Source organism: Oculina patagonica, chromosome 4 (genome assembly GCF_052425735.1).
Source record: "Oculina patagonica isolate OP01 chromosome 4, crgOcupat, whole genome shotgun sequence".
Classification (NCBI taxonomy): Eukaryota; Metazoa; Cnidaria; class Anthozoa; order Scleractinia; family Oculinidae; genus Oculina; species Oculina patagonica.
The window spans coordinates 61,679,996-61,699,589 of record NC_135761.1 but is presented as its reverse complement, the minus strand read 5'-3'; the positions used below and the strand labels follow the sequence as shown (position 1 = coordinate 61,699,589).

The 19,594-nt window shown below is 38.8% G+C and overlaps 2 protein-coding genes across 3 annotated transcripts in view; one reads left to right on the top strand and one right to left on the bottom strand.

The window, feature by feature from the left end:
- Window positions 1-19,594, top strand: part of LOC144647809 (histamine H2 receptor-like) — a 410,332-nt gene that overhangs the window by 16,015 nt on the left and 374,723 nt on the right. The gene's annotated exons all lie outside the window — the stretch shown is intronic.
- Window positions 4,825-18,727, bottom strand: LOC144647805 (sulfotransferase 1C2-like). The gene is made up of 4 exons (XM_078507515.1): window positions 17,686-18,727; window positions 8,800-9,174; window positions 8,109-8,203; window positions 4,825-5,816 (listed from the first exon to the last, which is right to left on the bottom strand). Exons 1-4 carry the CDS (start codon window positions 17,825-17,827, stop codon window positions 5,535-5,537), a joined length of 894 nt encoding a protein of 297 aa, XP_078363641.1. The 5' UTR covers window positions 17,828-18,727; the 3' UTR covers window positions 4,825-5,534.

The window sequence follows — 19,594 nt, the reverse complement described above, 5'->3', positions numbered from 1 at the left end:
AGTGTCACAAGGTGTTCCACAACATTAAGGCAGTTTCCATTTTCGCTTGGTTGCCGGTCGAACTCGAGATCCATGAGAAACAATAGTATAAAGCTGAGTTCACATTTAACCCGAAACATGTTTAGAATAAACATGTTTCAACGGAACACGTTTCACCTAAACATGCTTGTTTTACATTGTTCACATTAGGTGTCAGTTTCAAACACGTTTCATGCCTGGTGTGTAATTTATGCGGTTTCACGGTTCTTCCATAAATCTTTACACTTTAACCGTAAGAATATAGCCCGAAATTGCAATAAAGTTGCCATTAAATCTTTGTCTTCCTCTCTATTTTTTCTCTCTCAATGAAGCAGGGCTTTCAAACGTTTAGCATGACGGTATTGTCATAATTTGTGCTATCAGTCGGTAGATGATTTTTATTTTGTGAAGTTTGTTTTTGAATTCGAAGTTTTTGAATTTGAAGCGCTTCTAGCCACTGTCGTAAACTTTCGTGGCGATATTCTGCCTAATACTCTGCTTTCTATCCATCACCGATAATTCATATTGTATCGCTTTATTAGCCCATATTTTAAATAAACATTTGGTCACATAGAAGGCCCAAATTTGAAGCTTTTAGGCACTCGCCTCCTCACTGGTAGTTTCAATCATGACCAGACTAATCATGTTTCAATCATGATTCGCGCAATGCAGTGCCTGATGTGAATACGTTTCACAACGAAACATGTTTCATCCGTGATGAGACTAATCATGTTTCGGTCTACTGTAAACGCAGCTTAAGACGCTCCATATACCTCGCTCTGGTGCGACCCCACATTGGGTACGCAACCCCAGTGTGGGCCCCTCAGACGAAAGACGTTATGAGGCAAGTCGAACGGATCCAGCAGCGAGCGACGAAGTTTATACTACGCTTGCCCTTTATCAGCGATCAATCTTACAAAGATAGACTGCTTAAACTGAACTTGCTCCCTCTTTCTTACTGGTACGAACATATCGATATGATCGATTTTCTTTTTCAAAATTGACATAAATCCGACAGTCATTCCTAAAGCACGCAACACACGCCCTACTAGATCAAATAGCCATATTCAGGCTGTGTGCAGTACTCAGTGCGCAAGTGTAAAACCACTCCCTATCGGCAATCCTTCATTAATAGATCATCCCGTGTGTGGAACACTCTTTCAAAAGTTATGGATGTTAATGCCGACCTCCCTACTTTCCGGAACAAACTCTTGTATTATTACTCTACTTCACTGTTCAATTGTTACGACCCAGACGACCCTTGTATTTGGAAGTCAGTATGCCAAACCTGCAATTCCTGCCGCAGCTTACTCGACCCTATTTTATATCTCGGGCCCGCAGTAATTCGCCCTGCTGTTGCGGGTTACCTGCCTTAAGTTTACTGTTAATTGTATGTGTTACTTATAAGGTGAAGCTAATAAAGAAATAAATAAACTAACATTGTCAAGAATTACGTTAACTTTTTGACCGTTTTTTGCGTGTGTTTGAATACTTGGTTTAGTTGTCTACAACTAACGTAACTGCATTGTCACCGGTCAGTGTTTTTCTGTAAACATAAATGGTGGATGAATGCCGGCGAAAACATTTCACGACAAAAGGCATTATCTAGGTACCGTAATGATTCGATTTAGCGCCCTCCTTCCAATAGGTGCCCCCTTCCGAATAAGCGCCCCCCTTTGAATGTGTTTTTGTCAATAAGCGCCCCTATTCCAATAAGCGCCCTCATTCTAATAAGCGCTCCCATTCTTATAAGTGTCCCTATTCTAATAAGCGCCCCTATTGTGGATAACTGTCGACCCTACTGAAGTCATCGACGTCAGGGGCGGATCCAGGGGGGTGGATTGGGTGGCTAGCCACCCCCCTTGATCCACCAGAAAAACAAAAATAAAGATATTAAAATAGAAAATAAGGACAATGTCCATCCACCTTTCATAGTCAGGCGGCCGTTCAAAGTTAAGAAAGGCCATTTTTCCAAAATAGGAGATTTTCAAAAGGCCTGGTTTATGAACTTCTGGCTTAAAGGGACTATGTCACGGAGATTTCGCAGATTTTTGGTCTAAACTGTTCTGAAATTAGTGGAAGGCAACTAAACCCATAAAAAACAATATCTTTGAACATCTAAAGGAAGATATGATCTTAGTTTGCGGTTAGAAATCAAGCTAAGGCTACAAATATCGATTTTTGGAAGACGCGCGGAAACAATTTGAAAACGTTTGCCTAACGTTTTCAAATTGCAATCCGTTTCCATCCGCGCCATCCGCAGCCAATAATGCTAGTTAACAGTTTCAGTGCTTTAATATAGCAATTTTTAATAAAAATGGACTATTATTTCTAGGTTTCATGCGACACAAATATAAATTTTGGCTGTTCAAAAATCTGGTAAAATCCGTGACACAGTCCCTTTAATGTAACAAAACATGTGTGTATAATTTTAAAAAATTAGATTCCTTTTAACTTTCAAGAGTTGTTTTAGCCTTGCTGGAATGATTTTCTTCTCCATTTACATCTTTTTTAGCGAGTTTTAGTACCGTTTTTTCGCATCGAAGCGATTTCAAAAGCAAGCAAAGTCGCCAAAGTTGTCCCCAGGCCACTTTCCCAAGGGCTAAAAATTTTCACGCATGTGGGTGAGCAAAAAAAACGCATATCTGTTCTTTCCTGTCAGTTCCTGGCTTGTCAACTTTAAATTTCAATCACTGTTCATTTCATAAGAACTAGACTTTTTCTCCGAAATATAACTCAAGGTAAGTTGAAGAAAGATTATTTTGCCAAATTATCAAGGAAAAACAGTTTTTTAATAACTTAAAGCTGCTCAGAATCGCGGAAATCACGTCTAAGGGGCTTCAACTTTTCAAAATTTTCTGAGGGGGGCATGCCCCCAGACCCCCCTAGGGGGAAGGAGCCTTTGCCTTCACTAAATATGGGCCACAGACCCAAAATGATTTGCACTCCACTTTCAAAAAACTGCCTAAAAGCCCGAACCCCCCCCCCCCCCCCCCTACCATAAAAAACAAACTGGGGCTTGAACAATATAGCAAACAAAAATATTGGTAAACAGCCACCCCCCTTTGAGAAATCCTGGATCCGCCCCTGGACGTGGAATAGATAAACTCATGAACATTCACCGTACCGTACAGGTATATACAGAATTTACTGCTAAAATGAACAATACTTTTAAAAGTAACTGAAATATCAACAATTTGTTACTGTTAAAGTTTCTGTTACTGTTAGTTATTTTAATATTTATTTAAGTTTTGTTTTGAACATTTGGTTGTTTCTCAAAAAATTAAATAAGCGCCCTGTCTCGAATAAGCGCCCTCCCATGAGGTGCCAAAAGTAAATAAGCGCCCCGGGCGCTAAATCGAATCATTACGGTATACCGACAAACTGATAATAATCACAACAAGCTTACTTTTTTGTATAAAGCTTTGTTCTCCTGGATATGAAATGGAATTTCGCCCTCATTTTTTCGACTTTTTTGCTTGTTTACAAGCAAAAGGAAGGAGAATAGCGGTTAAGTTGGGTAATCTGGAACCACATTCTTGTTAACTCTCAAGGAACTGTTTTAATTTCTCAAGGGAATACTTTCCGCTTGTAAAGTGTCACTCTATAGTTGTGCTTCAGCACTTCCGTTCTTGTAGAAAAAACGTGACTTGTCAAATTTACGAACGTTATACAACAATTAAAAACGTGAGTAGCCCAAATCTTACGTGACATAACCAATTAAGAATGTGCGGGGTTCAGCGCTCGAAGGCAGCGAAGTTTAAAACGATTAAGAACGCAATTTGTACTGGTACAAGTCTTTAGGCGCTATTAAATATTAATTTAACCTAAAACGATTAACAACGCAAATTTGTACTGGTACAAGTCTTTCACACACTAAAACGTTGCTAATAGTTAACCAAAGGGAACTCATTTCGTGACAATTGATTATTTCTGCTGAGTTGCACAATTTAGAATTGCAACATTCAATGCAGGTGTGAAGTGATATTTACAAGTTTTTTTGTAGCCTGTTGTGAAATTACTTCTGGTGGAAGCAGTAAACACTAAAAGTTTTTGCTTCTGTTCAGGAGTAAATGCATCGCCATTAGAAAAAAAAACAGCAACTGTTTTACTGGAAATGTAGTCGTTAGAAATGGCATGTGTAGCCGTAAGGTAAAGAATAACGCGAGGAGAAGCGGCTTTTGGTAATATCCAAACGAAAATTTACTTCTCAATGTGGGGTTAAGATTGCGTGACGAGACAAAAGTTAACTCTGTCGTGCGTAACCTTTATCGGGAATCCTGCATTAAGCCGAGTAGAAATCTTTCTAACTCGAAAGGAAATAACTATTTCGATTAAAGGCAAACGTCAAAGTTTACCATTTTTAACCAAGCCAAAGTATATGAGTCGCAAAGGCAATGCCCAGGATAAACCTTCTACTCATACTAACTTCATGCAAAAAAGTCGATATCTCGAAGAGATCTTTGATTACAAGTATGGGCTCCTGTGGGTCGCGTTCAGAATTAGCCGGCTCCTCACCTCCCACGCTCCCAATGTCTGGCTTCAATAGCGCAGTTGGTAGAGCATCGCACCGGTATCGCGCAGGTCACGGGTTCGAATCCCGTTGAAGCCATACTTTTTTCTGGTTTCTTTCTTTGCAATTCACTGCGAGGATCATTTCTTCACTTTAAATGCACGTCTTATTTTATGGCTAAAAGGTCTGTAGCACACTAGTTTACCTGTTCAGCTTTGATTGACAGATTAAGAAATTTTTACCGCTCTAGTTTTTATTAGCTCTTTTTAGTACTATTTTAACACAAAAACACAATTACAATACGATAACCAACACTTTAATACCTTTACTACTTACAATGCTACACTAGCTCAGGTATAACATTTAAAGAAACAAACAATATAAGCGTTTGGTAAGTTGACCAATGAAAACAAAAGTTCTTCATAAATCTATCTCCCACTCTTGTATAGCAGTGAAATGGGCGCTTTAAAATGAACAAATTATTTCAACGAGTACACTGGGCTACCTTACGAAAAAGGTTGGATATTATTACTGTTTTTGGACGCATAAGCTATCTTAACACGTCACTGTTGCAGAAATTCTCCAGGGAACTCCTCTGTGAAAATTGCAAGGTGCTGGTTTGTGGATTAAGCTCAAATTCATTGTTACTCCTCAGTTAGAGGTACCTATTCTCAAGCTAAAAGTTAACAGATTTCGGCTCACAATACCCTAAAAAATGACTGCTAATAATTAAATAATTAGAATTAAGCACCGTAAGCGGCGGTATCAATGGCCGATTCCCTCTATGGCGCACGCCTGTAGGGAATCATAGTAGTTGTATTCATCAAGCTATGCGCGAGACTACGTGCGACTACGATGAATACAATTACCGTGATTCCCTGCAGGCGCGCATCATAGGGGGAATCGGCCATTAACAAATTTTACCCCGAAAAAGGTAAGACAACACCCCGTCGTTTTAAAGGGGGGGGAGGGGGGGTCCAGCCCGTTGATAGTCCCAGGTTTCTTAACCGTCACATTCAAATCTAATCCCTGTTCCTTCCATTTTTTCTTTGAATACTTCATCAAATAACTGGTTCTGTTCTTCAGTGAAGTAGTTTTTCCATTCTCCTACTTTTCCCTTTCGAATATGCCCATCTCCCTTCATTCCTTCAATCCAACTGTAGTTTGTGTGATTAGAGCTCTTCATGGCGCCAAATGACGTTTGTCGGACAATGAGGTCACGAGTTTCGGGAGAGATGTCTTTACCAATGAACTTGGCTATCTTTTCTACATCACCTGCTAGATTCTAAGAAAATGAAATAAACACTTAAAAAATCAAACCATAACTGACGTTCATCAATAACACCATTATAAAGTACTTCTAGAAGATCTTTTTATGTATCAAAGTTATTTGTTTTTACAGCCGCTTAAAGTGTTAGAGGCCTTCTATCGACATCCACCTTTCGACGTGCTAATCAAACAAGACGGATCGAAATCAGCCAAAGCCCACTAGCATGACCTTCTAAACTTGTGAGCTCATTTGCATAGCTTTTGCATGAAACCAACACCGCGGTATGCATCGGTTTTGATTGGCTCATTTCAAGAGCACGTCGAAAGACGATGTCAAAAGATAAATGTAGAAAGATAGCTATGCACGTAACACTGATCGCAGGTGTAAATACATTGTTGTCCTGCGTCGGTGGTAAAGTGAAACACTAAGTTGATTATCAACTGGAAGGTGATAAAATAAACCGCCGTGGCAAATTTGGAAAAGCTGACGTTTCAAGCGTTAACCATTCGTCGAAGCAAGCAGTATGACACTTGTTGATCAATAAAGTCTTTAGTCAGTTTCACTTCTCTGAATAAGGTGAGTTTATGGAACGCTGGAGACTCATTCTCACCTGGGGATTATAATGTGGTAGTTATCCGGACTTGTAGAGTAGCACATTTTAAGTGATCAGTTCAGCCAACGTCACAACAGAAAATTTTTAAATGGATGGGCTGAATAGTCTATTCATTAAGGTTTGCTTAATATTCGCTATGAAACGTAACGTTACCGAAGAGATTACCTCCGTGAATGTTAATAATAAAACAATAGCTTCATTACAAAGAAATATGTCTCCCCAACGTTGTAATTAAGAATTACAAACAAACGAGATTAACTTTGAAAACTTTTAGCCTAACAGTTTTTAAAAATCCATATTGCAATTCGCTTTAATCTTCTTCAATTTTTGTCTATCCGTACCTTTTTGTATCTGCTGTATTATTGAAATATCCCTTCAACGTTTTAATAATAATAATAATAAAACATTTTTATAGCGCCTATCCAGGTCTGCTCTAGGCGCTTAACAAATCTATAAAAATTCGTTAAAATTAGCTAAATAAATCTTAAAAATTAAAAATGTACATTAAAAGTAATAAAAAGTAAAAATCGCTAAGAGTAAGTTTAAGGGATTGTGTTTATATTTGACTCAATTTGGTGGCCATTTTCGTGTGTATTAATTTGGCTAAATTCCGTGCCTTTGGGTTTCTTTAAGCGCTGTAGCATAGCAGCCGCTTTCTATAAAATAACATGAGCATGAATTCTTCCATTTATCGTGTCACCGTTGTAACGATAGGTTTTTGGCTCTGAAGTGCACTAAATGCACGGGAACGGATAACCAGCTGGGGCGCTGTTTAATGGACGGCTTGTACGGCTTGTACGGGGGAGAAAGCTAGGTAGAGCAGAAGCTCGCTGCACGGCACTCGTTACTCAATGCCAGTGGTACAGGGTCGTTAGCTTCTAGATCAGTTGAACAGCGTTTTAGCAGCAGTAAGACACTCAAGGTTTAGGAACTTCTCTTGACTCTTTATTGCATCTGGACTAAACAACTCTTGACAGCTGTAGGTAACTCGTATCTCGTAGATAGCTTGAGGTAATTCGAATGTTGTACAGTACAGGGCTACTTATATACGTTTACAGTGTGGTAATTAACGACAGGTGAACTACAAGTTCAAGGCTAAATAAACAACTACATTGAGTTTATCAATGTCGATCTCTAGGAAGGAAATTGCTTAACACCTAATTCTTCCGTTCAAAAAGGTTTCAGGATATTGCTTAAGATCTAGGTAAACAATAGTGTTTCTTGCGAAAGTGCTTACATCGCGTTTTACAACAAAGAATAAATTACTGAACTAAATACAACAAGTACATGAAGAGAAATTCCTTTTATGTTATGATTTACGATTCTGTTAATGATTCTAAGCTTAAGACTCTACTCAACTAGCGAACACTTATTAATCAAAACAACAGGACATATTGCAATTATGCATTTTCTAGAGGAATAACGCTTAGCTTGCAATTTTTAGCTAAGAGCGGAACTGAGCTATAGAAAGATAAATAACGATCGGAAATCGCTATCTTAGAGAGCAAATACGCTAAATGTCTCAATTAAACTTGCACAAGGTCAAGGCTAAATCAACAGATGACATCTTAAGGTTAAATATATTTAAAAGCATAATTTTCCTAGTTTCGATGTGTTTTCTAATATTTGAATCACAAAGGGCGAGTTTTACCGTGACACCGTACAACATTAAGATAATTTTGACATTTACTTGCCTTTATTCTGTCTTCGTATGTTAGAAACAAAATATTAGGGTCACCTTTGTGTTTCCACCAGCCTAGCACGTGATCAAACCACAATCCACCTAAAGCTGCAAGATCAAGAAAAGTCTCGAATTAACCGACACGGGTGTCTTTCTTAATATCCTACCAAGCCCAGACAACCCATTTCGGCAGTGGTAGTGGTAGTCTGACAGGTTTAAAATGGCCACCATCAGACCGACCATCGCATGTCTACATCTACATTTATATATGTGACTTGCAAGTTTGAAAGATCGGAGGTTTGTCAATCTTTGATCTGAATTTTAAACTACAGTACTTTATTCTGAAGAAACACATGAAAATAGACAGTTTGGTCAACTACACGATACGAAAGTATGAAAATTTCCTCCCATCAATTTCAACCAGTTAAGTTGGTAGCTTTCAATTAGAAAGACTAAGTGGTAGTGTTCCAGAAATCTGCACGGTGACGTTACAATCAAGAAGAATTCATAGGCTCCAGCGATAAAATCAAGAGCAACGAACCTGGATACAAAAAACAGTTTGTTGGAAAATTCAGTAAGTTTCATCGACCGCAATTAAACCCTAAACAATAAGATTGGAGTTGTTTCAAGCTACATCGTAGCAGTTCAACAACGTTTAACGGCGGTAATAGGCTTCTTATTTAACATATAATTACTTAACTAACCTCTTCCATTCATGAAATGTTCGAAGGCCTCATCCCATGTAGGAATTTCCTTCAAATAAGGCATATTTCGGCGATGATGATAGATGGACACAAATGCGTCTTTGGGATTTCGCATAACATAAATGTATCGAGGCTTTGTGGTTTCATCGCTACCTTTAGGAATCAAGTCATACGTGAGGTGAGTCTTGAATACACGCGGCACAGGGAAGCTTCCAAACATTCTCTCTACAGACTTCGCATCCTTCATGACGTAGGGAAAAGATTTAATAGAAAGTATGAGTCCCTCTATTAAAGGCATTCGTTCGTCCAATCGACGGTCATCGATTTTTCCATCGTGAAGTATCTGCCACACTATTTCTTGAGTCCATGATGAACCTGCAATTGTAAGTGCTAAGACTTTTAGGGCAGGGCAAACAAAATCAAAGATGTTCTGTTTGGTATAGCAAAGACGGGCATGTCTTGAAGGAGAAGTTCACTCCAGAATGGCCATTTATTTTCTTTACGCCAATAAAAAGTTTATACAAAGATTTGTTATTAACCAAAATTTCAGCCTCCAACGTGCGCTATAACCCTACGAAATCTTTCCTAAAACTCGACAACTGAACGCTGCCATATTGGAGTTAGTAATGTATGCGTGACGTCAAAGAGCTCAGCCTGAAGTTTGGCGGGAAAATTTAAGAGCAAGTTTGTAGAAGAATCAAACAAAAATTGTTTTTTGCGGCAATTCTTAAAATACAGGGATTTCGCTCATCTTCTGCATGAAGGTAGTCCTTATTAAAACTAAAAACGTTATGTTGTTTTTTTCTTCAAATAGTTTTATTTTTCCGAGAAAAACGAAATTTTCGATTTGACATCTAGACTCGTCTAGACTCGATTGAGAGGGTACAAATTGGGTTGAAAATTGACCATTTTCAATCGATTCGTATGTCAAAACCATCACGCGCAGAAAAAAATAAATACAACCGGTCTATTGCATGACTCTTCCTTGTCTAAATAAGCATAGTTTCAAGAGTTTTGGTTTAATCTAATTATTTTACGTAAAACAAAACCAGACTATTCTCACGCGAAATGAAAGTCGGTCGGTCAAAAGAATCGTCATTTTCACTATGTGCCTTATCTCAGAATTCCTTGAGATAAATATATTTCAACTGTAGAAGGATGATACTTTCAAAATATTTAAAGTTTTGTCTGGGTAAATGATTAAGCACTTGTCAAAAAATTATTCAAAATCGTACAAAAACGACACAAAATCACGCAAGCTTTCGAATGCGTGACCAAAAGTATTACCACCGTATTTGTTCTTTAAATCAATTTAGTCGCAACACTAGCAATACCAAGGCATAAATCATAATAAATATGTTCACCTTTGCTTGATTATGATATCCTGTCCCATGCAATACGTTTTTTCCTGTCATTTCTTCAATGGCTTCCCGTTCAGTTCGCATGCCGCTTGTCGAATCCTTCTGCGACTGGTGAATTTGAAGCAACCACCGATACGAGTTTAACCAAATATGTATCGTCATGATTAACCAGCCCTTTTTGTGTTACTTGACTAAGCCATATTTCAGGTTATAGCCGGCAAAGCGTTTTCGATAAGCCACTTCGCAGTGCCTGTTGGCCCCGTTATTATTCCAAGTGAAGTATAAATTTGCATACTTTCGAGACAAGCGTGACAGTTTTTTATACTTAGGGGGTGGGGTGAGGAAGGGTCTTAAATTTTTAGATGAATCAATGGTTTGAAAACGTTTGGGGATGAATTGTCACAAACTCGTATTTGCTACGTGATTTACTTTACTTATAAGTGCTGCTTACGCTCAAAATCAAAGAGAGAAAAACCGTAAAAGTATTGACAAAAAGCCGCTGTCAGGAAAGAGTGTTGTAATCTATTAAAGTTAGACTTTCTAAAAGTCGTTTGCTTCTCGTTTCCGGTTTGGTGGTAGTCTATAATCTACTAATTGCTGGTTGCTCCTTCTATAAAAACCATATAATTCACTTATATACTTCATTATTCTCCAAAACAACAAAGTAAAATAATTGACCTTGTGTGTGCGAGAATTCACGTTGTTTACTTTTAGGAGACGAGACTAATGTAATTTACTAAACTCGATTATAGATGTTTGAATGATTTCTTTTTTCTCACGAACCATTTGTGGAGCAACCGGCACAACACAGTCCCCGTAAAGTGCTTTTTCCTTCAGTTTTCTGGTGAACTGTTGGAAACTCCACATGTTCTCGCTGCACTGGTGTCTCATGGAAGTTTCTTGTTCTTTTAAAACGATAGTTGGCAGTCCTTGCTCGTATGATCGACGCGATAAAAGTAAATTAATAACCGAGGTCCCTTTGCTCATGTAACAAGGATATAGAAAATCATAAGTCCTTCTGGTCTTTTGCTGGTGTTAATGGCGAACAGGAACTTATTCTGCTTATTCTCCTTAGAGCATGCTCTAAGGAGAAAAAGTTCCTGTTCGCCATTAACACCAGGTATCTTTAACAAGCAACAGGATGTTAGCGCTTTTACTATCTGTCCCTTTCATCGATCCGAGCTTGGAATTGGATGGCGAAAAAGTTCCAGTACATGCAAAGTTCCTCACGAGACTGCTTATCACAGTAAAGGGAAGACTTCTAAAGGAGATAGAGATGTAGGAAGAGAAATATCAAATGTCATATTCCAGAAAACTAGTATCCCTGTTCCCGTGGGGTCAGGTTTGACGTTGTGAAATTCTTTTACATCCCCATGTAAAATACGGTATTAGTTTGTGACAATTCATCCCCAAACGTTTTCAAACATTTGATTCATCTAAAAATTTAAGACTCTTCCTCACCCCACCCCCTAAGTATAAAAAACTGTCACGCTTGTCTCGAAAGTATGGAAATTTATACTTCACTTCGAATAATAACGGTGCCAACAGGCACTGCAAAGTGGCTTATCGAAAACGCTTTGGCTTAATCAAGTAACACAAAAAGGGCTTGTTAATCATGACGATACATATTTGGTTAAACTCGTATCGGTGGTTGCTTCAAATTCACCAGTCGCAGAAGGATTCGACAAGCGGCATGCGAACTGAACGGGAAGCCATTGAAGAAATGACAGGAAAAAACGTATTGCATGGGACAGGATATCATAATCAAGCAAAGGTGAACATATTTATTATGATTTTTGCCTTGGTATTGCTAGTGTTGCGACTAAATTGATTTAAAGAACAAATACGGTGGTAATACTTTTGGTCACGCATTCGAAAGCTTGCGTGATTTTGTGTCGTTTTTGTACGATTTTGAATAATTTTTTGACAAGTGCTTAATCATTTACCCAGACAAAACTTTAAATATTTTGAAAGTATCATCCTTCTACAGTTGAAATATACAGGGGCGGATCCAGGGGGGGTGGATTGGGTGGCTAGCCACCCCCCTTGATCCACAAGAAAAATAACAATTAAGACATTAAAATAGAAAATAAGGACAATGACACTCGATAAAGTTTAAAAATTATTGATATTTTTTTTCTAAAATAAAGTTAAAATATTTGCTAACATCCCCGCCCCCTCCCTTTTAAAAAAAAAAAACCTGAGGCTAAAATAAAATGGTAAACAAAATATTTGTTCACAGCCACCCCTCTTTGAAAACTCCTGGATCCGCCCCTGATATATTTATCTCAAGGAATTCTGAGATAAGGCACATAGTGAAAATGACGATTCTTTTGACCGACCGACTTTCATTTCGCGTGAGAATAGTCTGGTTTTGTTTACCGTAAAATAATTAGATTAAATCAAAACTCTTGAAACTATGCTTATTTAGACAAGGAAGAGTCATACAATAGACCGGTTGTATTTATTTTTTTCTGCGCGTGATGGTTTTGACATACGAATCGATTGAAAATGGTCAATTTTCAACCCAATTTGTACCCTCTCAATCGAGTCTAGACGAGTCTAGATGTCAAATCAAAAAATTTCGTTTTTCTCAGAAAAATAAAAATATTTGAAGAAAAAAACAACATAACGTTTTTAGTTTTAATAAGGACTACCTTCATGCAAAGGATAAGCGAACAATTTTTCATAGCATTACCGGACGTTGTCGGATTCTTCTACAAATCTCCTCTTAAATACTCGAAACTCCTTGTTTCTTTGTAGTGGCTTTTGTTTGTCAAAATGCCTGTTTGTGCAGCTCCATTTTGCTCAAACAGGGCTCTAAGAAATACAAAAAGAGGTGTTTCTTTTCACCGTCTTCCGATAATTAAAAGAACAATTGCTCAAAAGCGGACACAAATATTTGTGTGTTCCGAAAACTATGTAGAAGACTGCTTCAAAGTAGATCACAGATACAGTCTCCTGCGTGAAAATACCCACAAAAGGAAGAAAAAGCCAGACGCAATACTAACCATTTTGAAGAAATCTCCTTCTGTAACTCCATTCAAACGGCATGCAAGTGAAAGGAGGCGGATGAATAAGGAAAGAAGAGAGGTTAGTCATTTTGCTTACCGTATTTTCTCAATAAAACACTCCCAGCGGTTATTTCAAACTTGGCCTGGTAAACCCGTCATATATTTGAAGACGGTTTTTAATCGGGGTCCGGTGTTTATTAAAGAAGGCAATTTTCCGTAATTTTTTCAGGTTGATTTATTATCATCTATCCTTCGAGAACCACGATTTTTCTCGTCGTCCCGCCCGACAAACTGTTCCTGGGTCTCCGAGGATGATTATTACCAAAGTAACAGTATTGCATACGGCACGTGCATGTTGCAATCAAGATTTGTTACAAACAGAACATAAACAACCAAACGGCAATGTCGCTAACGTCCTCCTCCACTGTTATAAACAACAGTGCGTCAGTCATGACAACACGAACGCGAACATTACTGTTTCATTTTGTTTACAGCATCCATCCGCCTAGTTATTTTACGCCGGACGTTTCTTTGAACATTATAAAAATTTACCAAAGTAGTAAGCCGTACAAGTTGATCGTAGCAGTGCTATTTAAGAGAATATATTTACTTGTTTGCTTGATCACAAATAAACGCCGAGAGCTCGATGAAACGCCCCCGGCGTTTATTAAAAAGTTAGCAGTTTTGACCCGGCGTTTATACGAAGCCGGCGGTTAATCGGGGACCCGCGTTTAATCGAGAAAATACGGCGACGGCAACAACAGCAACAACGACAAAAACAAGCATTTTATTTGCCAGAAAAAATGTAAATAATTACAGCATGAACAAAAATTGACTTAAATTGGGAAAAATACTTCTCAGAATAGAAACAACTTGACAGGCTGAGTTGTTAAAATGCTATGACTGGGTTGTGGAAAGAAAAAGACAGAGAAAAAGATACAAACAAGTTGCTTGATCTAAAATGAAATAATTCAAACATTTCTAGCTCAGTCAGTCAACTACATAAAATGACATAAGCCCACTTTGGGAGTTGCGATCTTATGTTTGATCAAGAAAAGTTTCTCTGGTTGATTAAAAATCCTCCCTGAAATTTAGTAAAACGTGAAATAACTTAAACGAATCATTGGTTGGTATCATGATTGCGTCTGGCTCTTTTTGTGTGTGGGTATTCACGTAGGAGACGTTATCTTCTTCGAAGCAGTCTTCCGTATAGTTTTCGGAACACTGACAAATATTTGTGTTCGCTTTGGCAGGAATTTTTCGTCCCTGCCCATTCTTATCTTATAAGCCATTCGTGAGCAATTTTTCTTTTAGATATTGAAAGATAGTGAAAAGATTTTTGTATCTCCTGGAGCTCTGTTTGAGCAACACGGAGCTGCACAAACAGGTATTTTGACAAACAAAAGACACTACAAAGAAACAAGGGGTTTCGACTATTAAAATTTTCCCGCCAAACATCAGGCTAAGCTCTTGTCGAGTTTTGGGAAAGATTTCGTATGGTTGTAGCGAACGTTGGAGGCTGAAATTTTGGTGAATAACATATCTTTGTATAAACTTTTTATTGGCGTAAAGAAAATGGCCATTCTGGAGTGAACTTCTCCTTTAATCACTACGAGCCATTATTCAAAAACCCTTGAACCACGGGGGGAGCAACTTCCTATACATTCTCTTATATGAAATCTGAGCGATGTTCTCACAACTTGCAAAGCAATCATCGGGGCGGTAGTCAGCGGATTTCTCTAAGGCGCATGAGCAGCTCATTTCTTTGTGAACTCGCCAAAACAATAACAACATGGGACCAGTGGAGAGTTTGATTATTTTTTTTTTTTAGTAGTGAAAAAAAAGGTTTTCTAAGTTTTGTTTTCAAAAAAGCGAAAATTTCTCCGGAAACGTTCTTGGTGTCAATATGTGGTGTTTGTTATGAAATAAAACTATCACGTAAATGGCAATGTAAACGTGGCGATCGAATATTCCCGCGCCGGTCGGAGCTATTGTTCTTGCTCTATTGTTTCTGTTTGTTGACTTGGTCGTTCTTTGTTTTACCTCATTTACAATCCCCAAGTGGGCCAGTTGAAAATCGTGATACAATCATTTGCGTTTCGGCACTAAAAAGTTGCACGGCATCAAAAACTTCTGCGTTCTTATAACTACACGACGATGATGAAATTTTCGGATAAACACACTGCTTTTAGATTTTTAGTTAAGAGAATTGAACCGCTTTATAATAAGTGATTCCACGGCATGGTAGTCGTGATTGCCATGGCTTCCATTTCGCGGGAAAAGATTGCCTGTTGCATCATCGTCCAAAAACCGCTGACTACATCGTGAATTGAGCCAATCTCGAGCCCAGAGTCCGTCTAGTCGGTCAGCGGTACGGGACGGACGAGTCCCGGCGACCCTACCGCTGACCAACCGCTGACGGACCGAGGAGCCGGGGATCACTCTGGGCTCGAGATTGGAATAGACCATTTGCATTATGACGTAAAAGCGCAAGGAATTCTGGTAGTTGTAGTTAGGTTCGCGGGAAATTTTGAATCGTCATCAAGCCCGCTTGCCCAAGAAAATCGTGATGGAGGTAAAGAAAATTACTCTCACCGAAGAAGACGTCCCTGTGGCTTCATTTAAAGCGGAAAAAGCAACCTCTCAGTATAAAACCAAGTCCGTTGAAATGGAAAAAAAAGTTATGCAAGAAATTGTATATTTGCTGGGTTGCGTCTTGTAGTGAAGTTTCAACGAGTGTTTCCTCCACTCGAGTCCGCGCGGTTATTTAATTAAATTCCTAAAACTTTTGCTTGCCAGGTATTTTCAAATAATATACGAAGACGCAATATTTTACCCTTTCTAAACATGGGGGAGTACAGTGCATGATGACTACACTCGTAAAAATCTTTGAGGCTAACCATTCGAGTCTCACAAGTAATCGTTCATCAACAAGATTATGGAAATAAAATTATATTTGCTCGCACGGCCCTCGCTCGGATTGAAACCACATCTGCTACTCCACGAGTTGACATTTCCAGCACAAAAACAAGAAAACTTCTTTGTTAAAGAATATTGCAATTACAGTTCTAATTTGACGAAAACAGAAATACAATTTTAAGATAAAAACAAATATTAAAACTGTATTTACCGGCACAGGGTAGTTTGAAAATCCTTTATGATTGACCCTTCATGATTCATCGATGATCGGATGAAGCTCGATTGAACGAGGTAAATTATTTGACTCTTTTCTCTGTCTCGCTGTAAAAATAAATTAAACTGATCGTCCCGCCGAGCAATCATGATAAATGGTAAATTTTCTAAGCTTTTCAGTGAAGAATTAATTCACCTGCGATCGATGTATCGTTTGTTGAACGTCTAAAAATAGATGATGGACAAAGTCAATGGCTTGCCTTGCTTTCACTTGATTCCACACAAATTTAGTTATATCCTAGACTCGTCCTTTCAAGCAATCTGTTTCCAGTGCGCGATGTTTTAAAGCTGTGATATTAGGCTAAAATTATTTACAAAGAGAAGTTGTCGGCCGCGATGAATGAATTCCTACCAAGTCAACTCCGCCACACAACGTACACTTACTTGAACACGAACAACATTTGACTGTCTTGGTTAAAACACAGAACTCAGTCGATTTTCATTCCAAAGCTATCATCCTGTTTTCTATATTTTTAACAGGGAACTGAAAAAATAAATGTATAAACAAATTTCGAAGCGACAAGAGCGTAAACTTAGCAGCTCAACTTCAGATCAAAATAAAAGTCCTGGATGTCCACCTTCACGCTTGGCTGCCCTTAGCCAATCATAAGGCAGAAATGGTTTTTTTCCCGCGAAACTAACTACAACTACCAGAAGTCTTTGCGCTTTTACGTCATAATGCAAATGGTCTATTGAGCGCGTTGCCATTCTCGTCCCCATAGCCCTTTCGTTTCTCTTAGCCGGCTGGGCCTTGGCACGAGGTAACGAAGGGCTCTGGGGACACAGAATTTCCAGTCCTAGATTCTAGGACTTCCGGTCTTCATGTATGCAGTCATGACGTTTCAAAAGAATGTACGAGAGACTCGTTACGTTTTCGATTTTCGTTTTGGAATTCTTTGTTCCAAATAGCCAATCAAAAAAATTCGAATTAATTTAAAAAATCCTATGTCACCAGAGCCCTCCGTTTTCTCGTGCCAAGCCGGCTAAGAGAAACGAAAGGGCTATGGGGACGAGAATGGCGCGTTGCAAGTTGTGAGAGCATCGCTACTCGGTCCCAGACCTCGTTTCTCCCCCCCCCCCCCCCCCCCCCCCCCCGCTTGCCTTGAACGTCACCCACAGAATTGTGTTCACTGAATCCATATCCCCATTCCATTTACAAAGAAAAGAAAGTGTACAGAATCCCGAGGAACCTAGGCTGGACTGACAAATTATTATGAGAACACCCTTTGCAAAGTCCACATAGTTTCAATGAAAAGGATAAAAACTTTTCACACCAGAAAACACTTTTTTGGAAAAAATGTATTTCTTGGTAAACAAACCTGATCTTGGGTATGACACAATGAAAATATCATCCTTTCTGGCAGGCAATCTTGGAAAAACTGCCACCTTTTCTTCTGTTACTCCCATATCACGTGGCCATGCGTAACCATGGAATATCATCGGGTCAGTAAAGTCACCCATGTGTGAAGTTACTGCTTCCTACAGAAGCTAGAATGCAACATTTAAGATAAAATAGGACAAATTTTTGATTTGAGTGCTTTTAATGGGCATTCAGTGAGGAAACCGTTTCGGTAACATTTTCATGACAACAAATTAAAAGGTCTTAAAAGTGGCATGTCGTTTAGGTACAGCTGTTTCGAGAAAGAGTTTCATACAGAAGAATAAAAGCGTTTTAAAATGAAATATTATTTTATGTTACACCGGCGGCGAATGCTACGCTAACATAAATTCATTTAACTAAAGGTACAGTGTATGCAGCGTTTCAAGGAATATCATTGCACCGGTATGCATGTACTAAAACCCGAAACAACAAAACAAACCACCGAAACGAGCAAAAAAATCACCAAAACAAACGAAACTCGTTACCATTATTAAAAGCTAACCGTAAAAGGGCTAAATAAATAATAAATATATGATTATAGTGGTCATGCACTTAGCTTCATATCTCAACGAGATAGCTAGTTTACAGGCATGCCACTGAAACAGAGGAAACAAGTAATTTTAAATAAACATAACAAGGTTAAAAATCCCAACTGGCAGGAGGTAGACCAGTTGGCTATGTACAAAGCGTGGTCGAGGATTTGAACTCGGGACAACCGAGAAACAAATCCAGCTAGTGGCAGGGGCAGGTCTTAAGCCGGGGACCTCCGGATTACAATACTAGCGCCCTAAACCACTCGGCCACGCTTGCCTCCACGCTTGCCTCCATGTCTCGGCTAACCTGAGTGTTATTCAGCCTAACCGGTCGTTTCGGTAGTTTCGTTACCTTGTCTCGGGTTTTAGAACAGACCCGTTCCACGAAACACCACTAAAAACATGTACAACTGATACAGCGATTTAAGGTGACGGTCAGTGCAGAACCCGGACTGCGCACTGCGGACTACAGACTGGCGTTCTCACTTAACAACAAAGGGTGAACTTTTGCGACTTGTCGGCTCAATTTCCTTTGCCTTATTTCAGTTACGAAGATGAAAATCGACCCGATTTCTAAAATCTGTGGCACTGCAACAGATTTTTGATAAATGCCACGCAATGCATGCAGAAGCGATGACGTTTCACAAGGGGTCTTCAATAATTTTCAAGAAATTTGTCAAAAAATTAACGTAAATAGTAGTAGCTGACAACCTAGTTTCTGACAACTTCTGTGTTGATTGTTTGTTAAACAAAAGTTGCATTACCCTGCAGTGTGACATCCGATATACGATACAAGGTCAAACGTTGATTTAAAATTAGTTAAACCGACCTTTTGTTTCGAAAGAAATAAAGATTTCTGTTTACAAAATATAATACAACTCGTTTAATATAAATTGTCTCTTTTGTTTATACTTTGAGTTATAATTTTCTAACTTCCGTGGCATATTTTGCTTTGTTTTCTATACGGCAATTTCATGTTAAGGTAAACGATAAACTTGATTTCTCTTCGTTATGTTCCCACTCGTCGGTCGATTGCGCGCGACAGAATTACAGAAATACCGATCCTGTCCACTCGAGCGATAACATTAAGCGATACGTCATAGCAAAAATCAGGCCGATTTGTAAATGCGCACTAATTTTGCTATCAAATCTGGGCCGACTCTTGCACCTTCGCGTGAACACGTGTTTAAAATAACCACGTTCAATTTGAGTATCAAATGCTGCGTGATGGCTTAATAAAATGCAAAGTATGAATGAATGTCACACAAAGGTCAGACAAGACAACGATTCGCACGAGCGATCATGGATTAGTTA